Here is a 21846-nt window from a genome sequence, read left to right as displayed (position 1 = left end):
TTTTTATACCTTATGTCCTACTAAGTCAACAACATATAGCCTAGTTTTCTTTTCAGGTTTAAAAAAAAAAAAGAAAAAAAAAAGTGTTGTGACATTCAGTGACCCATACTCAGAATTTGTGCTCTGCATTTAACCTATTCAAAGTGCACACACACACACTGTGGACATACACCCGGAGGAGTGGGCAGCCATTTATGCTGCAGTGCCCGGGGAGCAGTTGAGGGTTCAATGTCTTCCTCAAGGGCATCTAAGTCATGTTATTGCCGGCCCAACATTCGAACCCACAACCCTAGGGTTAGGAGTCGATCTCTCTAACCACTAGGCCACGACTTCTCCTGTAACGTTTAGTACAATATTCTAAACAGTTCACTAATATATATACATTGCACTTATTTTCTGTAATAAAGATGGAATACTATTATTTATTTTAATTGTAATGCTATATGTGTTGAATTATATAATAACATTAAATGAATAGTTTAATAAACCAATAAATGTTTTATTAATTATTAATGTATTATTTTAAATTATTGTATTATATTAGTAATTATTATTATTGTAATTAATTATCAATATTATTATTAATGGTAATAAAGCTAATGCATAAAAATAAAGCTATTTATGTGCACAAATTCACATTTATGAAGTTGTCTTGTTTGCCCTTGTCCTTTTGATTGTGATTCACAGAAAAACTGATCTTACTAGGCCAGCTTATTATTTTGTACGGTATATAGATGCAATATGATGGAACAATATAAACTAACTACTAAAAGACATAGAAAAGGTCGAATAAAATATCAACTACATGTAACATTCATGTAGAGTCTGTAATTATAACAAGGGGCTTTGATATTTCTATTTATTCTTAAAATATATAAATGGCTCAGTAAGCACTATAGAGGACAAGTTATATTTACATAATGTACTTCAGCTTGGTCACGAGGCGGAATGTTGTCGTGTCAAATTGCCTTTTTTTTCTCACATTACATCACATCCCTTGCGGTAGCTGCTTGTGTTTCTGCTGGAAGAGTGTGCCGGAAGTTCAATGATATTTTCTTGTAGTAATGAAAATTACATAAGTAGGACTATCTGTACATTTTCAAATATATATTCTGCTAGGTCCATGACGTTTGTAAAATCAAATATTACGTTTCTATGAGTGTCGGAACAACATTACAAGATGTTACATCACGCGAGTTTCCACACGGACATTTTATTGGCTGGACAGTAACAGCTCATTCAGAAACAAAACCGACTAGCAAAATCAGCCTATGAAATTCTGCTCACATTGGCCTCTATATAAGTTTTTTCTTCATTATTTTTGTTTGAATACTTACATGAGAAGATGGGGGTGCCTAAATTTTATCGCTGGATATCGGAGCGGTATCCGTGTCTGAGTGAAGTTGTCAAAGAGCATCAGGTGAGCTAGTTTGGCTAAATATAACAGGCCTCATAGAGCTTGAGAACAGAAGCTTAAGCCATACACTTAAAAGACACCAAAACCTTCGTTTTATTGTCCCGACACCGTGAATATGTTCGGTATAGACGGGAATTTTATCTTTATGATTTAGCGACATTACTTCTATAATGTAAATAATAATGACTGTGTCTCATGATGCAATGAGCTCTGTGCATCGTAGGTGATTTCTAACGAGCTGTCATAAATATTCAACCAGCTGTGACGAGAACCACAAGCTAAGACTGTAGCAGCTGATTTAACTATGCAATCAACAACATTTCGACCATTATTCGGCACCCTAGTTTGGTAGCCCACTAGGTTTTAAGAGAGTGATTTTACTAGTTTGTTATTTATTGTTAAAGATTTTCACTTTATTTATTGAAAGACGAAGAACCGCCATCATGCTTTTCTTGTCTAAATGACTGTTAAATATATATTTAAAATATTAATAGACAACGTTTTTATTCGGAGATATGTTTGACTGATGTAATTAATTATCAGCTGAATCTATTTTTTTCTAAGTTAATAAAAAAAAAATGGCTCGGCAATTATATATATATATATATATATATATATATATATATATATATATATATATATATATATATATATATATATATATATATACAAAAACACAGTATATACTTCCAGTGAATAGTTCCATTGCATTGTCTTCACTGTTATGCGTTTTGTTATCTTAAAGTTTCTTATATGCAATGCAGTCTGGAGTATTTCTTTTAACTACTCTTTAGAATATTTTTTTTTTTCTCCGAGACATTAGTCATATATTGTCAAGTTTACACCAACCCACTTGTGTGCTCCCTTTCATCTCAGATTCCAGAGTTTGACAACCTATATTTAGATATGAATGGGATCATCCACCAGTGTTCCCACCCCAATGATGAAGATGTACACTTCCGTATTTCTGAAGAGAAGATCTTTGCTGACATTTTCCACTACCTGGAGGTGCTCTTCCGCATCATCAAGCCCAGGAAAGTGTTCTTCATGGCTGTTGATGGTGTTGCACCCAGGGCCAAGATGAACCAGCAGCGTGGAAGAAGATTCAGGTATAGCAGAAGACCAGAGTCTGAATTTGAATTTACATTGAATTTAGACTGAAACATGGAAGGCTGCTTTAAGGATTTGAATTTGATGGTTTATGATAGATCATGTATTAACTAGCTATTTCTTGCCTTTTATTATGATAATTCTTTTTGCACTGCTTTCTTGATACAAGTGTATAAATAACTGTGTTAGGGCATAACCTTACAATCCTTACCAACCCCAAAACGTTGAATGGTAGTGAATTTTTGAAACACTGAAGTAACTTTTATTTTGATGTCATTTGTGTTTTAAAGGTCAGCAAAAGAAGCTGAGGAGAAAATCAAGAAGGCCTTGGAGAAGGGTGAAGTCTTGCCCACAGAGGCCAGATTTGACTCAAACTGCATCACCCCTGGTTTGTGGGCACCTTTATTGGTCTTATACTGTCCTAGTGATGTTGTATATCATTATTTTTTGCCAGTTGTTACTGGCTGTCTGGTGTTTTTTTAATGGGACATTTTTGCTGACAAATCCGGATGTGTAATGTTTAATGAGTTATCTGTTTCTCTTACTTGACCTCTGTAGGAACGGATTTCATGGCCAGGCTGCAGGAACAGCTGAAATATTTTGTTCACAATAAACTGTCCACAGACAAATCGTGGCAGGGAGTGAATGTGTATTTGTCTGGTCACGAGGTGAGTTCCATGGCTTCAAAGTTTTGTGTCGTGTGTGTTTCTGTGAAGTTCTTTCTATCTCCCGTTTCTTCTCAGACCCCTGGTGAAGGAGAGCACAAGATCATGGAGTTCATTCGTTCTGAGACCACCAGACAGGGTCATGACCCAAACACAAGACACTGCCTTTATGGTCTGGATGCCGACCTGGTGAGTACAGCTGTGTATAACAGAGACATTTCGGTCATAGTCATACAAGTTGTTTTTGGATTTATTTTAAGCTGTCTTTCTTCTCATTCCTCTTTTTTTGTAGATGATGCTTGGCTTGACCAGCCATGAGCCTAATTTTTCTCTCCTCAGGGAGGAGGTTCGCTTCGGAGGCAAAAAGTCACAAAAGAGGTAAGTGTGGCATTATTTCCAATTGCATTAAGATTGTTTTTCTTTATAATGTGTTTTTCTGGTCTGTAGGATAACAGCTCCTGAGGAGACGACCTTTCACCTGCTACATCTTTCCCTTATGAGGGAATACATCGACTATGAGTTTTCAGAGCTCAGGGTGAGAGTATATGACTCTCTCTTATATGGCGCTAATCTTACTTAAAGCTAAATGAATGACAAAGTCATTGTAAACAATATACTGACTGTTTGTATTTCCATCAGAATAAGATCTCGTTTGAGTACAACCTGGAGCGGATCATAGATGACTGGGTTCTGATGGGTTTCCTGGTGGGCAACGACTTCATCCCTCATCTTCCTCACCTGCACATCAATCACGATGCACTGCCGCTGCTCTATCGAACTTACATCAGCGTGCTGCCCAGTCTGGGGGGTGAGTCAGTGTAATAGCAGATCACGTGCAGACTTGTGATGGAAGCGTAATGCTGAGATTAGTGCTGATCACTGTCATCTCCATCAGGCTACCTGAATGAAAACGGTCATCTCAACCTTGCCAACTTTGAGAAGTACCTTGAGAAGTTGTCAGAAGTGAGTGTTTGGTATTTTTTATTTTATTATGGTATTATTTTATTTACTTATTAAAAGACTTACATTTTTTTATCCAGCAAGGATGCATTAAATTGACCAAAAGTCACAGTAAAGACATCTATAATTTATGTTAGACAGGTTTTTTCTTGAAATAAATGCTGTTTCAATTCATTAAAGAATGTTGAATAAAAAAAGTGTTTCACAGTTTACATATAATTATTAAGCAGCACAACTGTTTTCAACATTGATAATAGGAAAATTCTCCTGAGCACAGAATCAGCATATGAGACCACAAAACCAAAATAAATGTTTCCAAATTTGCTGATTAAATAAGCTTTCTATTGATGTATGGTTTATTAGAATCTTTTTGACCTATACAATGTATTTTTGGTTATTGCTACAAATATACCCCACCGGACTTAAGACCGGTTTTGTGGTCCAGGGTCACATATTAGAATGATTTCTTACGTATCATGTGACTTTGAAGACTGGCGTAATGACTAAAATAACTAATGAAAAAATTCAGGTTTGTCATCACATTAATTAATTACATTTTATAATATAGTGAAAAAGAAGAGTTATTTTAAATATATAAAAATCACAATATAATATTTTTCATTAGTGTTAATTTACTTACAGTGTGAAAAGCATGCCTTGATAATTTTTGAGATTTTAAATTTTTGTTTGTTTTTTGCATTTATTACAACAGTACATTACTGTACCTGATTAACACACACACACACACACTAAATATCAGTCATTAAATTTTTTTCCCAAATAAATTATATAACAAAATCAAATGCATATTTGTTCTCTGTATGCTTATCTAAATGACACAATTTTTATTAATTATTTTTGACTGTATTCGTGACATGGATCAGACCCTTAGTCACCTCTCGGATGCCAAATACAGACAACACCTGTAAGATGAAAAGCAGAGTAGGTGTTGCTTGGTAGCACATGGCACTGAAGGAGGTTTAATACCCAAAAACATTCTGCACGATTGTGCTTTTTTTTTGTACATTTTTTTTGAGCAATATATGTTAAAAGCCTTTGAATTTGGACGAGTGCAGATCTTTCATCTTCATATAACCAGGAAAGGTTATTGATTGAAAATCCTCCCCGTTCAGCTCTTGCTCCGTGTCATCACCCTCTTCTCTGTTTTCAGTTCGACCGGGAGCACTTCAGCGAGGTGTTTGTAGATCTGAAGTGGTTTGAGAGTAAGGTGGGGAACAAATACCTGAATGAAGCAGCCGGGCTGGCAGCCGAGGAGGCCGGTGTCAAAGACATGAAGAAGAGTAAGGTGAATATGAGCAGAATGCAGTAAGACGGATGGCACACTGTATGAGGTGGAATTATTCATCTCATATCAGAATCCAATTTTCTTATTCTCTTTTAAAATCGTCACAAACATTGAGCAGCCTGTCCTAGTTTTGAAGAGGGGGTGTTAGAAGTACCCATGTGCTGCCTCCATTGTCTCCTGTGAGTAAGGGTCAGTTTTAGTTACCAGGTTCCTGTCTTCTAAATGAATGTACTGCCGTTTCTGCTTTCACCTCTTTTGTCTCTTCATGAATAGGGCTTTGATGAATGAGAACTTTTGTCTTAGTTTGTGCAATAGCAATGCTGGTTGCATTCTCTTGCTGGTCTATAATATATATTTAAAATAAATAATATATATATATTTTAAATGGTTTATTAATGTATGACTTGTCGTCATTCCAAATCAGTTTGTTGTATTTTTTTTCTATTATTTTTCTATGCAGTGCACAAAAGAGAACTATTGATGCATGACATTTTCGGCAACTTAAAAAATAGGAACTTTTGGTATCAGCTGTAATCATTGAATGAAACCTTGTAATTTAAAGGAATAGCTCAACCAAAAAGAAAAATTAATTTACTCACTCGATCATTCCAAACCTGTATGAATTAATTTTTTCCGCTGAGCACACCCACTAATTTGGGTTAACCAAACAGCTAACGGTAGCCATTGAGTTCCATTGATTTCCAAGGAAATGGCTACCGTCAGCTATTTGGCTACCAGCATTCTTTTGAAATCTTATTTGTGCTTAAAGTTTTGACAATGTCAGGGTGAGGAAATTATAGAATTGTTCACTTTTAAACAACTAATGTGCTATATTCTATGCTTAGTGATATATTATTCGGTGGAAAACATACTGAAATTTCAGTCATTGATCAGTGATGGACCACTTATTTTTTCCAGTCTGCAGAAGACTCCCTGTGTCTCGCCGCTCTTGATGGAGTCGATGAGTCTCACAGCACTTCAGGAAGAGGTACACAAATCCAAACCCCATGTCCATTACTGTTGATCATTGTTCTGGACATAGCCTTGCACTTTATTTTATAATCCTGTGCGTTTTCTATGCACAACCCTGAACATAACCCTACACCTAACCTTATCAAGGCCAAGTAATAAGTAACCTTATATTACGCAGTACTTTCTTGTGTTAGTACACTGTTAGTGCACACAATATAAAATGAAGTACAACCAGACAATAACACATTTTAAAGCCTTCAGCTTCTAAATAAGGCTTCATATTGTCCACAATGCACTCGAAGGCACAGAGGAAGACGGTGAAGATGATGACATGTTTGAAACAGAGTTTCGACAATACAAGCGCACCTACTACATGACCAAGATGGGCGTTGAAGTCGTCTCAGAGTGAGTCTCCGTTCATTTTAATTTTGGAAAGGATGGAAGCATGTTTTCTCTGTGTCTTAAAATGAACCATTCCGGGAAGATACATTTTTTTCCTATTTCATGTTGCAGTGAGTTTTTGGCCAATCAGGCTAAATGTTACGTGGAGGGAATCCAGTGGATCTTGCATTACTACTACCATGGAGTTCAGTCTTGGAGCTGGTGAGCTGATAGAAAGAAAGAGAGAGAGAGAGAAAGAGTGGAAAAATACAGTGAAGTGTGCTTCTAAGGAGAGCTGCGTGATTTGAGAGATGTCTTTTTTTTTATTTAAAAAGAAAAATCAAGGTTTGATGCACTTGATTGTTGGTAACAATAATAATAAGAAATAATATATTATTAATATTAATCTTTTAATAATATTTATATATTTTTTATATTTTTAGGAACAATTTAATTTTACAATTACAATGCTAACATTTGTGGCTTAATTTCTAGTTTATGTTATGAAGTATTTCAAGATTTGCCCATTTTGCATTCCTAAATGCACATTAATTTTAATGCATGCTTTATTATGATTATGCAGATCTACTTAAAAGTATGAGGAACATTTATTAAATAAAAACATTTAATTGGGTTGGTTTTGATGCAGTGGCTGTTTCGAAGGACTTTGCTTTCCTCTCAAATCTCTACAGGTATTATCCGAACCACTACGCTCCCTTCCTTTCTGATGTGAGGAACATCTCTAGTCTCAAGTTGGCCTTTGATTTGGGCAAACCCTTCATGCCGTTCCAGCAGCTCTTGGCTGTTCTGCCTTCAGCCAGCAAAGAGCTTCTTCCACAGTGTTACCAGGTGACACACTCGCTTCATGTCCCCGTCACGTCAATGCTCCTTAGAAACTCTTCCTCATTTATTGGCTCTGTGTCCTTCACAGCATCTGATGACGTCCCCGGGCTCACCCATCGTTGAGTATTACCCACAAGACTTCAAAACGGACCTGAATGGCAAACAGCAGGAGTGGGAAGCCGTGGTGCTCATCCCATTTATCGACGAGGTGCTTTAAACATCTTTTTCACCATAACGACTGCGATGGAAGTGCACTTTCATGATATGATATTGGTTTGTTTTCAGAAATGCTTGTTAGCTGCTATGGAGCCCTACACTGTTAAACTGACTCCATCAGAGAAGGCCAGGAACAGACATACAGAGTGTGCCGTCTACTGCTTTGATAAAGAGCTGGACTATGTCTACAACTCCCCTCTCCTCCAGCTCTTCCCCAACATCCTCCACTGCCACGTCAGGTATGTTCTGCCTGCCCAGTATATTTCACCCACTCACATGTTAATATGGTGTGATGATGATGATAAATTATTGATAATAAACCATGCGATCAGTTTAATATACCGTATTTTCCGGATTATAAATCACACTTTTTTTTCATAGTTTGGCTGGTCCTGCGACTTATAGTCAGGTGTGACTTATTTATCTAAATTAATTTGACATGAACCAAGAGAAATTAACTAAGAGAAAACATTACCGTCTACAGCCACAAGAGGGCGCTCTATGCTGCTCTGTGCTCCTGTAGTCTACACTGAAAACATAGAGCGCCCTCTCGCAGCTGTAGACGGTAATGTGTTCTCTTGGTTCTTGGTTCTAAATAAATGCGACTTATAGTCCAGTGCGACTCATATATGTTTCTTTCCTCGTCATGACGTATTTTTGGACTGATGCGACTTATACTCAGGTGCGACTTATAGTCCGAAAAATACGGTAGTGTCGTACGTTTGTATTCATATGAACACTTTTCACTTTACAGTTACAGATAAATGTAGTTATTATTATTTCTATTTATTATTATTTAGTTCACATTTCTGTGTTTACACTTTGCACTTTATAATTATCACATACATTTGAATTAATAAATCAGATTTTTCTCTTTACGCTCTGAACAGTGTCAGCGCTTGATGTATTATATGTTGTCTTGTGGAAATAACACGCACCGTGTTTATTTTTTTAGGCAAACACCGATCCCGATGGATGCCTGGCGTGTCCCACTGGATTATGTAGGGCATAGGGTTGACAGAGGAGCTCTTTATTTTTGTGGCTTCCCCACCTTACAGCACATCCGTCATAAAGTAAATAATCCTCAACCTGCCTGTCTGCAGATTATCACATATTATCCCATTAATGGGGATCAGTATCAGATCATACAGGATTAATGCAGATTTTTCTGTTGTATTTATCACACAGTTTTATAAGAAGAAAACTGGAGTGACGGTGTTTCAACAAAGCAGCAGAGGGGAGAACATGATGCTGGAGATTTTAGCCAGCCAGGAGCTGGAACAGGTGAGCAGTTTGTCCCCTCACACTAAAGGCGCTTCACTTGTAGACTTGATTGTGTTAATGACTACCTCAGACAAGAGTTTCTGCAAGTCTTAAAAAAAACCCTTCTTTTCAGTTAATGATGTTTTATGGTACTTTGGTAAAACATGTGACTGTATTGCAGGTGGAAGATGTTGCAGCTCTGGTTCTTGGAAAGTCTTTGTTTGTGAACTGGCCCCATTTGACGGAAGCTCGGGTTGTAGCGGTTTCAGATGGAGAAACAAAGTTTGTTTGCTCTATTGATATTTCTAAATGATTTCCTGCCATATGGAGTCACGTAGCTCACTCAAACTCTCTCTTTTAGTCTGTTAATTGTGTCTTCTTACCCTGCAGGTTTTCTTTGGACGAACCATCACAGGTGCTGTATCTGGGTGACACCCCGCCGCCTACTAAAGTCACCCGTCTGACTGATAAAGAGCAGAAGGACTGGGTCAAAGATGTTCAAGGCCTCTCAGAGCAGTATGCTGCCCTTTTTATTCATGTTATTTGTCATTTGTAATAATTCACTCAAAAAGAAAAATCTGAATCAGTCTCTGATTGTCTGATGTATAGATTGGACAAAAAAAAGGCACTCATCATTTTTTATTTTTTTTTTAAGCTGCAATGTGATCATCTGACTGATACGTGACTTGCATGAGTGAGGTTTTTCAGTGTGGCAGAGGGGTTTTTTTTTTTTCATTGTGGTGTAATTAATTGTCACTGTGGTCAGTTGCACAGTCTCTTCCTGTCAAAGTGGGTGCTTTTTGTTCGGAATAAGCTGCAAATTTGACCATAGTTTATGCCTAGAGGTTGTGGTATCTACAATATAAACAAATTTTTCAATAGTCCTTAATATCAGCTATGCATGTTCAGAGAAAATTGTAAATTCTGCCAAGTTGAGTTTGAATGTATGATTGTCCGTATGTAAAATATGACTTTATCTGCATTTCAGCTTCGGCAAGCGCAAAGGCATTGTGATCAATGAGACAGATGTTGTGGTATACGGCCAGCTGCTGACAGGCAGGAAGTATGTGATTGGTCAGAGCGGAAAGGTCCATTTGGAAAAGCAGTTTGCCAAACAGGTCCTGCCCTTTCCATACCAGACTGTCGTGAAGGTAAATATCCCACCAGCCCAAATGTAAACAGGAATTCTAACCAAAAACCTGAAGTTCTTCAAAATGTGAAGTTGTTCAGATGATTTAACCATTCCTTTTTTTTCAGGATATCAAAGCGTTTGATTCATCATTGGCTCGCTTCAAGACACTGGAGGAGCTGTTTCCCCCAGGAACTGTTGTCTTTATGGTCGGAAACCCATATTACGGTGCAATGGGAGATGTATGTACTGTTTTTTCTGCTCTCCAGACCAGCTCCAATAGTTAAATGCCAGTTATGTAGGATGTTTTTCTGTTCGCTTAGGTGCAAGATTCTAGTGACGTCATCAGTGAGGGGCGGGTCAGAGTGGTCTTCTCTGTACCGTGTGAACCTCAGCTTGATGGCTTAAAACAGAACCAGCATGTAAGTTTCAGTCTGTCAAGACTTTAATGGATTTTTTTTTTTTTTTTCAGTTTACTTTGTTAGTTTTGGCCTTGGTCTGCTTTTGTTTTCAGATTTTACAATAGTCTTTCGTTCTTGTTCAGAAATACTCTGTGAAGTACAGTCCTGGGTACGTGCTTGCCTCCCGCCTTGGTGTCACCAGCTACCTCGTCTCACGGTTCTCCGGAAGCATCTTCATTGGAAGAGGATCCAAGAAAAAGTCAGTGGAATTCAGGTTTTTGAATAAAACAGTGGACAGTTTGTTTAGTTTGTATACGATTTATGAAATCAATAACACTTCAATTTTATCTTGAGCAAATCTCAATGAATAGATGTTCTTCATACTGTTAATTATAATGTTTGATGCCTAAATTCACTTGCAGATTGAAAATGGCTTTAGTTTTTGATGTTTGATCTGTAATTATCAGTGTATAGGGCATCCTTTTTTTAATATTGGTCCATCCACAGAATTAATTTTGTTGTTGTTTAACAGAATAGATTTTTTCATTAATGAACAATATTCTTTTTTATTTTTTGATTGTTTTTTTAATTAATGGTGCTCTGTTCAGTCCTCATGGAGAGCAAAAAGCCAACGTGGGCCTTAATCTCAAGTTCAACAAGAAGAACGAGGAAGTTCCAGGCTACACCAAGAGAACGGAGAAAGAGTGGCTCTACTCGGCTGCTGTAGAGGAACTCTTATCTGAATACTTGGAGAGGTGTGTATTTGTGTTGGAGGTCGTGTGTGTGCTGGCAATTATGTTTATGCAGATATTAAAAAAATGTTCCTTGTCTCTCAGATTTTCAGAGCTGTTTGACTTTGTAGCACGAAACAGTCATGATGACGTCTTTTATGAAGATGACATCTGGCCAGGAGAAGATGAGAATGGGTAGGTTTTGAATCTGTTTTAGACGAGCATTAGTACGTAGAATGCATATCCTTTTGTAATATCACTTTATTACCAATAATTAATCAGATTGCAATACATTTTCAGCATGCCAGACTTTGTAATAGCGACTGTTTATCATTGTGATGCTTTAAACAGCACTGAAAAGATCCAGGAGATCCAGGGCTGGCTGAGAAACCATCCAGTCAGTTCCTCTTCCCGAGCTTCATGTGATCTGCAGATCCTGGACGCTGGCATTGTGGAGAAGATTGAAGAAGAGCTGGAGAAAACAAAAGTGATGATCACATTCAAACCTCAACAAGCCCAGATATTGTTCCTGTCTGTCTGCTGATGATGTGTTAATCTCTCTGCTTCACAGGCAAAGAAGTCGAACAAGAAAGTACGGGTAACTGTCAAGCCCCACTTGGTTTTTAGGGTATGTGTTTGTCGATGTTTATACATTATATGTATTTGTTTTATTTATATACTGTTCATATAGTCAGAGAGAAAATATTCAATGTGTGTGTGTGTGTGTCTACAGCCTTTGGAGCAGCAGCACGGTGTTGTTCCAGATCCTGACTCAGAGTACCATCTGTTTGACCGTGTGGTCAATGTGAGAGAAAGCTTCTCTGTTCCCCTCGGCCTTCGAGGAACCGTCATTGGCATCAAAGGAGGTAAAAGTGTAAACCCAACGCAAACTCTCCGGCATCCTTCTGCATCTCGTTTTGTCCTTCATTCTTTGTCTTTCCTCTTCCATCAGCTGAGCGCGAGGCTGAAGTTCTGTATGAAGTGCTGTTTGATGAGGAGTTTGCTGGAGGACTCACTGTCAGGTGCAGTAGTTACTTATCTCAGTGGATGATGCAAAATTTAGATTTACATTAAATTGTTAGAAAAGTAACATTAAAGAAATTTATAATGTTGCAAAGTATTGTAAAAATACTAAATACTAAAAGTTAGAAAAAAAAGTTGTATTTTATCACAGAAATAAATTACATGAAAAAAAAAAACAGTTTAACTTTTAAATTGTTATAATATTGCACAGTATTGCGTTTTTGGCGGTGTGACGCTGTTTCGTTGAGAAAGCGAAACTACTTTGCTTGGCCTTCCAAAAGAAGACACAACTAGAAATCATGTTTATATCACGTTTATAATGTTTTTTAGTTTACGTCCTGTTGCTCCAGCCGGACAGGGCATCACAATATGTTAGGGTCATAACATTTCCGTCACACAGTATTCAGCCAATCACAATGCACTAGATAGCTGGCCAATCACAGCACACCTCCCTTTTCAGACTGATGAGCTTTGTAAAAATCTATGCATTTCCAAAGGCGTAGCATAGAGGAGAAACAATAATGTACAGTATGTGGAAATAATGTTTTTTTTTTTTTTTACCTTAAACCACATAAACACATTTCATTACACCAAATACACAAAATAATGTTCTTTTTAGCAGCATCATATTACCCCTTTAGAAGTCTTAGCAGCACAAAACATTTAAACTGTCGTGTGTGTGAGTGTCAGACAGGATTCTTAACACATCTGTTCTGTGTGCAGGTGCTCTCCGGGACGTGGCTATCGACTGCCCCCCAGTGCCTTAATCAACCTGAGCCACGGCAGCAGAAAGGAGCATGGCTCTCACAAACTCACTGCCATCGTCAAACCCCAGCCCTCATCCTCATCTCATTACACTCACAAGAGTCAGCTGGGAGGCCTTAACCACTCGCCATGCTCACCGTTTATACCTACGCAGGTAATGGACACTCATTCAGCCCTCATAACCGCAAATAGGTCATAAAATATCCTTCTTTACACTCCTTGTGCTAGAGTCCAGTATCTCTGAAGCAGTGAGTTTGGACTTTAGCCCAGGACTGGGATGATTTAACTCGTCTAGGACTCTGTACTTTTCATTGGATTTTATATGAATAGATTTTTAATGACGTAAGGCTAGAATTACTTCAGATTGATATCACATTTTGGTGTCCGCGTCAAATAAATGTTACAAAAATGATTTGCATGTTAAATGCAACTAAAGTGTCTACTTTTCATTTTAAACATTTACATATATATATATACAGTATAGACCAAAAGTTTTTGAAAGAAGTTTCTTCTGCTCATCAAGCCTGCATTTATTTGATCAAAAATACAGAAAAAATTTAATGTTGTGATATATTATTAAAATTTATAATAAATGTTTTTACATTTATTATACTTTAAATTATCATTTATTTCTGTAATGCAAAGCTGAATTTTTAGGATCATTATCACATGATCCTTTAGAAATCATTCTAATATGACGATTCATTATCAAAGTTGGAAACAGTTCTGCTGCTTAATATTTTTTCAGAACATGTGATACTTTTTTAGGATACTTTGCTGAATAAAAAAAAAGCAGCTATGTTTTTAAAATATAAATGTTTTGTAATAACAATATACTCCTGGTCAGTAATTTGGGGTCAGTAATTTTTTTTTCTTTCTTTTAAATAAAATCAATACTTTTATTCAGCAAGGATGTGTTAAATTGATAAAAAAAATGGTAGTAAAGAAAATATATTATTAGAATATATATATTATTAGATTTTTTTTTAATAAATGCAGTTCTTTTTAACCTTTTATTCATCAAATATATTCCAACACTCATAATAAATCAGAATATTAGAATGATTTCTAAATGATCATGTGATAGACTGGATGTTACATGTGACACTGAAGGCTGGAGTAATGATACTGAAAATTCAGCTCTGCATCACAGGAATAAATAATTTTTTAAAAATTATATTGAAATGGAAATCTAATTGTTTGCTAATTGTAGTAATCTTTCACAATATTACTGTTTTTTTTCTGTATTTTTGATCAAATAAATGCAAGCTTTATGAGCAGAAGAAACTTCTTTCAAAAACATTAAAAATAGTAATGTTTCCAAACTTTTTGTCTATATATATATATATATATATATATATATATAAGTTTAAAAAAAGTTTTTTTTTTCTTTTTTGGTATTATTTATTAGATTTTGTCTTTTTTAAAAGACAATAGAAAACAGATTTGAACCGATATAAAAACAGATTTGCATGAGCACAATGACTCAAAAGTTACTAGTTGTGTGTTAAGTCTGGTCCTAATATTAAGGGGTAATTACATTAAAGTGGAATTAAGTAGAAATCTGTGAAGTGCCAACCGGTTCCTGTTCAGTAATGCAAATGAGAGTGTGTTGTTCCATGTGAAGATAGTCTGATGGTGTTGAATTTCCTGTTGACAGCAGCAGAATGGTAGACAGAGTTTTAATCTCAGGGCCGACACTCAGGGCAACAGAAACTCACCTCACAAAGCCCTCAGCCAGAAAAACCAACACAAGGTACGAATTGTGTGAGGTTAATAGGCCTTACTGCTCTGGGGATTGTCCATGATCCATTATCCAACACTTTTCTTTGTGTTCCTCTAGGGCTCTAGGAATGAGAAAGAGTTCAGTAATGTTTGGCAGTCTCTTCAGAGTTCAGGAATGCCCCAGAAACCACCGGCTCACTGGCAAAATAAGGTGAGTGCCCTCTCTTACTCTGTGCGCTTGTGATCAGTCTTACCGTTAACTGAAAATAGAAAATAGAAATTAAGGTTAATTTATTTCAGTAAGGTGCAAAAGGGACATTGGTTTAAAGTTGAAGTACTAAAATGAGTAAAAAAAAAAAAAAAACAAGGCTTACACAAAGTTACTAAAACTTAACTCAGATGAAAATGTAAAAATAAAAACTAATCCAAAATATGAATAAATGCTAAGAGAGTACAGTAATGATGCTAAAATATCACTGGTTATTAAATGATGTTACTGGTGTTATTTTTGACAGGCTGGGAGGAGCAGTGGACCAATGCCACATCAGCAACAGCTGGAAGGACAGAGCAAACAAAGCCAAGGCAACGACCCATCCAGCAAACTTGTATGTTTTCATATTTCATACATCACCACAACAGTATAATTCAGCTGTCAAGCCCCAGCATTTGATCACTGTCACTAGTTATAAAATAAAATGACCTTTACATTTCGCATTTATATAGTAGCTTATATTCTAACATCAGGTTTTCTTTATTAGCTTTCTCTTGTATGTCGTACTAAATGCTTAATAAGTGTTTATTGATTTTGCAGGCCTCCGGTGGCAATATTAGACTTCTGAAGAGAAATGAGGATGTGAATATGGATTTCGTGCAAAGGCCTTCAAATAAGGTTTGTGGCTTGTGTGTGGACTGGGATGGTTTACCCAAAAATGAAGTTCTATAAAATATCTACTTCTGTGGTCTGCAGAAAACAAATTCACATAGGCTTGAAATGACATTGCGTGTGAAGAAATGAAAATCATAATTTCTCAACCTCAAGTTGTTCCAAACCTGTATGACTCACTTATTTTGCTGAACACAAAAGACAGATTGAACAGATAAACGAAACTTGCGCATGTTTGGAAACAACTTCCAGTACCTTCAGTTGCTGGTCCACCATAACTGTCATAGTGTTTTTTTAGTTTTTTTTTCTTGATATTATTATGAAAGTCACTGGTGACCATCTTCTATATCAACCAGTATTTCTGGAAGATAAAAGCTACAAATAAACCTGAACAAACAGCTGCCAGGAGAACCATTATCCATTCTTTGCTTCCCGTTCAACTCCTATCTAAATCAAACCAACTGCGTGACAGTGCGGATCACTGGTAGATTGATATGCTGGTGCCAGTTTACAATGCATAAACATCCTAAATAAATATTCCACTTTACACTATTTCTCATGAGTTGTGCAATGATTTATGAGTCATGTGCAATGATTTATTCATCTAAATCATTACCTAAAAATAATAATTGTCCAGAATTTTTTTATAATTAGTATAACATTATTTTAATTTACAGTATTTATTTCTTTGTTTACAGGCATCTACGGAATTTGAGGAGCTTATAGCCAATCTGAAGATCTCAAAGGATTCTGAGCATGTCCAGAATCATTCACCTACAGAGCCCAAGAACCAATCAGGAGAGCCTCTTTCCCCACAGTCCTTTGCCATGGTTTGTAATCCGTGGTTCCTGAATCCACAGCACAAATGAGTGTGAAAGTATGGCTATTAAAATGACTTCTGAATGGTCTTTTTTTTTTTTTTTTTTACAGAAAGGAACTCTGGTGTTGAAAGAAATGTTGAAGATTGACTCTGGACCCAGTGGCCCTGATTGCACCGGTGGCCAGGATCTAGCAAACCCCAGTGTTCAGCAGCAGGGCAAGAGGCGCTCCAGCAAAAAACTAGGTACTGCAATGTGTGAAATCGATTTCAGGCTGTGGAACTTTACTTTGTTAGCTAGATGATTAGTCCTCAAACCTGAGATGCACCATGAATAATTATAGGTGATATCTGTCTCCCAGCTGCTCGGATAAATAGTCCTCAGACTGATGTGCCAGCAGCGGCTCCTCGTCCTCCTTTGGCTGGCCAGCCACCCCTCCTGCCCAGCCTGGCCACTGAACTCGGGCGTGTGTGCATGGGCCTTGGGATGGGACCTCCAGAGTTTGCCATCCTCCACAACAGACAGGTTGGTCCATCTCCCAAACCCCATCCACATCTGTGTAATCTGTAATAATGTGGTTTTTAGTAGACAGTAAATACACAGGAGCTCATGAAATGCCCACAGCCGAATATCAACAAATGTTATTAAACCTAAATAGTTACTTACTAATATGCAATGTAAACAATTTGTAAAATGTGCTGCCTACAGATAGCATAAGATCGTCCGTAAGTCCAACCAGAAATAGATATGGAAAAAAAAAGACAATCATAATTTAATAATATTTTTAGTTTGATTTGGTTAGATCTTTACAAGAACAACTCTTACCAGAAAGTTGGAAGAAGAATAAAATGCTCAATACCCAAGCCATATATTGTCATAATTGACATAAAACAATCGGTTTGATTCATAAATAATTGTGTGGATTCTTCATATCCATACGCAAACATCAGACAAAAATTTCTGTCTAAAAGCCTGTTGACAACAAGACCAGTGTGTGGTGTGAAAATATGGTGCAGTATACATTTTAATTTGACTGAGCAGTTAATGCATCTGTTTAGAATGACATACATTTGCATGCTGCCAGTTTGTCAGTTACGACATTTAATATTATTATTATTATTTTTTTTTCAATTAAGAATACATTTTGGGCATAAGCTGTTGATATATGAATATTGGAAGTTCATTCACAGGTTTCAAGCACAAATCTGTATGTAGTTCAGTGAATGAGACCTACTTTATTTTCTCTTTTTCTGACAGAGTCTGACAGTGTGTCAGGTGAAGTTGTCTAATGGCCTGCTGGTTCACGGTCCTCAGTGTCAATCTGAAACTGAAGCTAAAGAGAAAGCTGCTCTCTTTGCCCTTCAACGATTGGTAACTATAGTCCAGAAATTATCTATTTGTGTTAATTAACAAAAAATAAATACAATTATATGTGATAGAACTACACAAGTTTTCTCATGGTATAATAAATTATGTGCCTTATTGAATAATAGTAGAGTCTGTAATTATTTTAGTACGTTTTCACTGCCAAATGAAATCATCTTGTCTTTTGCAGAACTCACTGGGTGCATTGCCACTCCCTCCTCCCATATTCCCCGGAGTCCAGCAGATGAGGCCACTTGCACCTCATCCCTCCATGTTTGGTCCCCCGGCAGGTCTGAGTATATTGTCTGTTCTGTTACATCCTGTTCTTCTATTTCAGTTGTTTTTTACTTTTCCACTTGCTCTGATGTTTCATTTACACAGGTTGTCTTCTGATGCCCCCACAAGGCTATGGACCTCTTCATTGGGGGATGCAGTTTCCCCACCAGGGCCAGCCGTTCTATGGGGGGACTTTCCCTGGAGCACAGGCCCATGTGCCATTAGCACCCAGCGGATCCCACAATCAGTTTGTTCCCCTACAGGTGAGAACGACTTAATAACATTGACAAAAATCTAGATTTTTTTTTGTAATATACATATCGATTCTAAATATTTGAAACCGTTTCAGTACTCTTTTTCCATAGTATCGATACTCTGGTACAAGCTGCACGTTTCTGACATCAAGTTGATACACACAGTAGTGTCTATTTTTATTAAATAACAATATAGTTAATTACACTGCGTGTTTTAGAACAAAGCATTACACTGTGATCATTTACACACGTGTAGTTCATGATCCAATGTTTGCATCTCAAAGCGGTTCATTATATTTCCAGAGAAATCGATTTTGAGCCACAAATAAATGCGAAGAGATTTTTAAAATATGAATAAAATTTGCAAATATTAAACAAAATCCGCAAAATCATGTGGTTAACTGACATGCAAATAAAAAAAAACAACAAAAAAAAAACTTAAAAATGGGTAGTTATATTAACCTTCATGAATGGGGTTGGGAACGAGAACCACTTCCAAATTTCTATGAATGGGGGATTCGATAAGATGTGCATTCTAATGTGATTTTAAACCATCTTTGGTGCAAAAAGGGTCCGCTCTCGAACCATTCTGTGCATTTCCACTGCAGAAAAAGTAGTTCCAGGATTTCCCTTTCACATTTTGTGACCAATATGGCCCAAATTAAGTCAGTATATCCACGTAAACAGGACTTTTGCCTTACATGAATGTAAACCGATGAGAAAGAAAACACTTGTGTAACAGTATTTTTAGATCGGCGTGCATTCGGTGTTAAAGAGACAGCAGCCTAATAAACATGCTGCCTGTCATTAATGATAATCAAAGAACAAAAGAAAATCATTCACTGATCTAGATTCAATATCTTTCATAACTTTAATGAGGATAAATCTATATTTTATTTTTGAATCGAAAAACTATGCAATGTTTTAAAACTTAAAACTAAAACTTTAAAACGTAATGTTTTCAATCTCTGAAATTTGTTCGTTCATTTATGCTATTTCTAATTGATTTGTTTGTTCCCATTTTATTACTGACTCTTTACTTGTCTTTAACAATTTAATGTTTGAAATGTATATTAGTCTAGTTGTTATTGCTATTTTTGTTAAAACCATCGGCAAAAGTTCCTCTTGTAGGCCTAAGTGTTCTGTCAGCTGCTGATTTCCGCTCATGTTATTCAGCTGCAAACAGAATGATTTATGTTATAGACACAGAATAAATATGTTTGACATCTGAATGTTTGACTGTGAATTTTTTTTTCTTATTGGAATCAAAACTAGGAATCAGTAAGATTTGGAATCGATAAGCAGAATCCGGAATCGGATAACCAACCCTACTCATGACTGTGCATCAAGGTCAAAATGTCTTTTAAAATGTTCGGTAGATTGGTCAAGATCAGTTCAGGTTGTAAAAATCATGTGGTGGAGCTCCCCAGAAACTTTTATGATATTTATGAATTAATAATCATATCAATAATCATTATATTTATAAACTATGCTTAAACTTTTTAGAAAATAAAAAATATTAACACAGATGTATTGAGGTTTATATTATGAAAATGTTTTAATGTTTACAACACAATATTTTTAAGTCATTAAATATAAACTTGATATAAAACTCATTCAAAATACAAAGAATAACACAGACACACTTATTTGTCATTGACCCTTTTATCCTGATAAATAACTGTAGCTATAACATGCTATTGTTACTTTAGGTGACCAAGAAGAGAGTTTCAGGCAGGACCAAGAACCAAGAGGCCAAGCAAGTGTCCGGCAGCTCTGCCTATTCTGGCCAGACCCCAAGCGCTGGACTGGCTGCTTCTCCCCCAATGCCTGAATCAGCCCCCAAGACCCCCCCACCCATCAGCACCCATGAGCCCACAGATAAGTCCACCCCCAAGACGCCCAGGCAGAACGCCAATCCTCACACGCCCGGCTCGGCCTCCAAGCGGAAAAACCGGAAACTGGCGGTCAATTTCGAGGCTGCTAAAGTGACGGACTGAAATCATTTTCCTGCGCTATCCCTCTTAAAGGGGAAAACCCCACATTTCACAGCATGAAACAAGATTGGTTTGAGTGGAGGTAGTGGGGGAAAATGTTTTATTGATATTGATTACTGCACAAAAATAATCATGAAATGGGTTTTACATTTACCTCAGCGTTTTCCTTTTTCTTTTTTTTTTTCAAATCAGATCCTTAATCTTTTATCATGTTCACTGGTTATTATGTGATGCTGGATTTTACTATTCAAAGTGCAATAATTAGTTTTGTAGACGGGACGTTATGCACAAGGAAGGAATACAATGTGGCACAAGCTGCTGCAATACATCTGTACTCTCATTTCATTGTTTCTCTGTTGCACAGTGTTGCAGTCCTGCACGGAAGGATACAGATAATGCTATCACATGGTATTACTCAGAAAGCAGTAAAGCTGTCAGACTGAACTCTTGATCTAGTTTCAGAGGTTCAAATTAAGACCAGTTCTGAAGATTTGTTGGAAGCGTTCTATGGAATATTACATAGACCTAAAAGAGGAGTTAAAACCAGCTCATTATGTTCACCAAACCAGGAAGCACTCTGATTTAAGCAAATGTGGATTAATGAATGTCTCTGTGTTTGTGTATATAAGACTAAACATGGTCAGGCAGGGGATACAAACTTCAACACGATAGTAAGATGCCTTTCTAATATGATGTTGCTCGAATTGTGAACAATTTAAACTGGTTTTATTTTTGTATTAGCCTACCTTTATTTCTTGGGGAGCTGTTTGAGTTCTGTGGTTTTAAAATGAATTTTGTGTATTTAGATCTATGGATTTTATATGCACCATTTTACAAATGGATAAATTAACAATTGTTAATATTTCTATGCTGGCACCCTTTTTCTTTTCTTCATCTTTGCGTATTTGTATCCTACCAGATCTCTTTTGTCCAAGTTTTAAAAGATTGCAAGTAAACCCTTTTATTTTTAATGACATTTGAGTTGTTTATTTAATGACTTAAAACCAGTATGACAAAAAATTAGTGCACCTCCTAGCAGGATGGTGTGCTGGACATTTTGTTATCGTAATAAACATTTTGCTATCATAATGCCTATGATCTTGTGCTCATTATTATGGCTTCTCAGGAATGTTTTGATGATGCTTACATGATTTTGAACTCTTTCGAAACTCTTTTATATGTTGAAATGTTTTATTTCCTTAAAAATCCAACACAAGCAAACAGTAGGGCCTGAAAATCTGTTAACAAGTCGCTTTTCGAAATGCAGTGATTGTTTTAGCAGCTTATTACCAAAAAACACTGCAGCATCTAATTTCATATTTGAAGCATAATTGTTACTCATGTTT

General features: G+C 36.6%; 1 protein-coding gene across 3 annotated transcripts; it reads left to right on the top strand.

Annotated features, from left to right (window-relative positions):
- The first annotated feature begins 994 nt into the window (after nt 1-994).
- Nucleotides 995-21589, top strand: LOC128026964 (5'-3' exoribonuclease 1). Of its 3 annotated transcripts, XM_052614287.1 has the most exons (43): nt 1023-1420; nt 2294-2526; nt 2818-2915; nt 3086-3195; nt 3271-3381; nt 3485-3570; nt 3640-3727; nt 3832-4000; nt 4088-4155; nt 5324-5458; nt 6377-6446; nt 6733-6835; nt 6944-7033; nt 7504-7660; nt 7743-7862; nt 7940-8109; nt 8826-8943; nt 9059-9154; nt 9315-9415; nt 9524-9649; nt 10122-10284; nt 10391-10504; nt 10586-10684; nt 10807-10922; nt 11272-11418; nt 11500-11589; nt 11746-11881; nt 11966-12022; nt 12128-12260; nt 12347-12416; nt 13141-13336; nt 14843-14938; nt 15026-15118; nt 15423-15512; nt 15719-15796; nt 16489-16620; nt 16721-16853; nt 16970-17133; nt 17866-17979; nt 18164-18263; nt 18355-18512; nt 19779-19853; nt 20216-20363. In XM_052614287.1, exons 1-42 carry the CDS (start codon nt 1346-1348, stop codon nt 19839-19841), a joined length of 4866 nt encoding a protein of 1621 aa, XP_052470247.1. In that variant the 5' UTR covers nt 1023-1345; the 3' UTR covers nt 19842-19853; nt 20216-20363. The 3 variants fall into 3 exon arrangements, with proteins under 3 accessions (XP_052470229.1, XP_052470247.1, XP_052470239.1); XM_052614269.1 differs by lacking the exon at nt 19779-19853 and having other exon boundaries at nt 995-1420; nt 20216-21589; XM_052614279.1 differs by lacking the exon at nt 19779-19853 and having other exon boundaries at nt 14846-14938; nt 20216-21589.
- The last annotated feature ends 257 nt before the right edge of the window (nt 21590-21846 follow it).

Source organism: Carassius gibelio, chromosome A2 (genome assembly GCF_023724105.1).
Source record: "Carassius gibelio isolate Cgi1373 ecotype wild population from Czech Republic chromosome A2, carGib1.2-hapl.c, whole genome shotgun sequence".
NCBI classification, from domain to species: Eukaryota; Metazoa; Chordata; class Actinopteri; order Cypriniformes; family Cyprinidae; genus Carassius; species Carassius gibelio.
This window is presented reverse-complemented; position numbering and strand designations above follow the sequence as displayed.

Coding starts and splice junctions, on each gene's coding strand:
- LOC128026964 (XM_052614269.1), top strand. CDS start 1,346: ATGGGGGTGCCTAAATTTTATCGCTGGATATCGGAGCGGTATCCGTGT. Junction 13,337..14,842: donor CACCGTTTATACCTACGCAG/GTAATGGACACT, acceptor TCCTGTTGACAG/CAGCAGAATGGTAGACAGAG. Junction 18,264..18,354: donor CATGTTTGGTCCCCCGGCAG/GTCTGAGTATAT, acceptor TCATTTACACAG/GTTGTCTTCTGATGCCCCCA.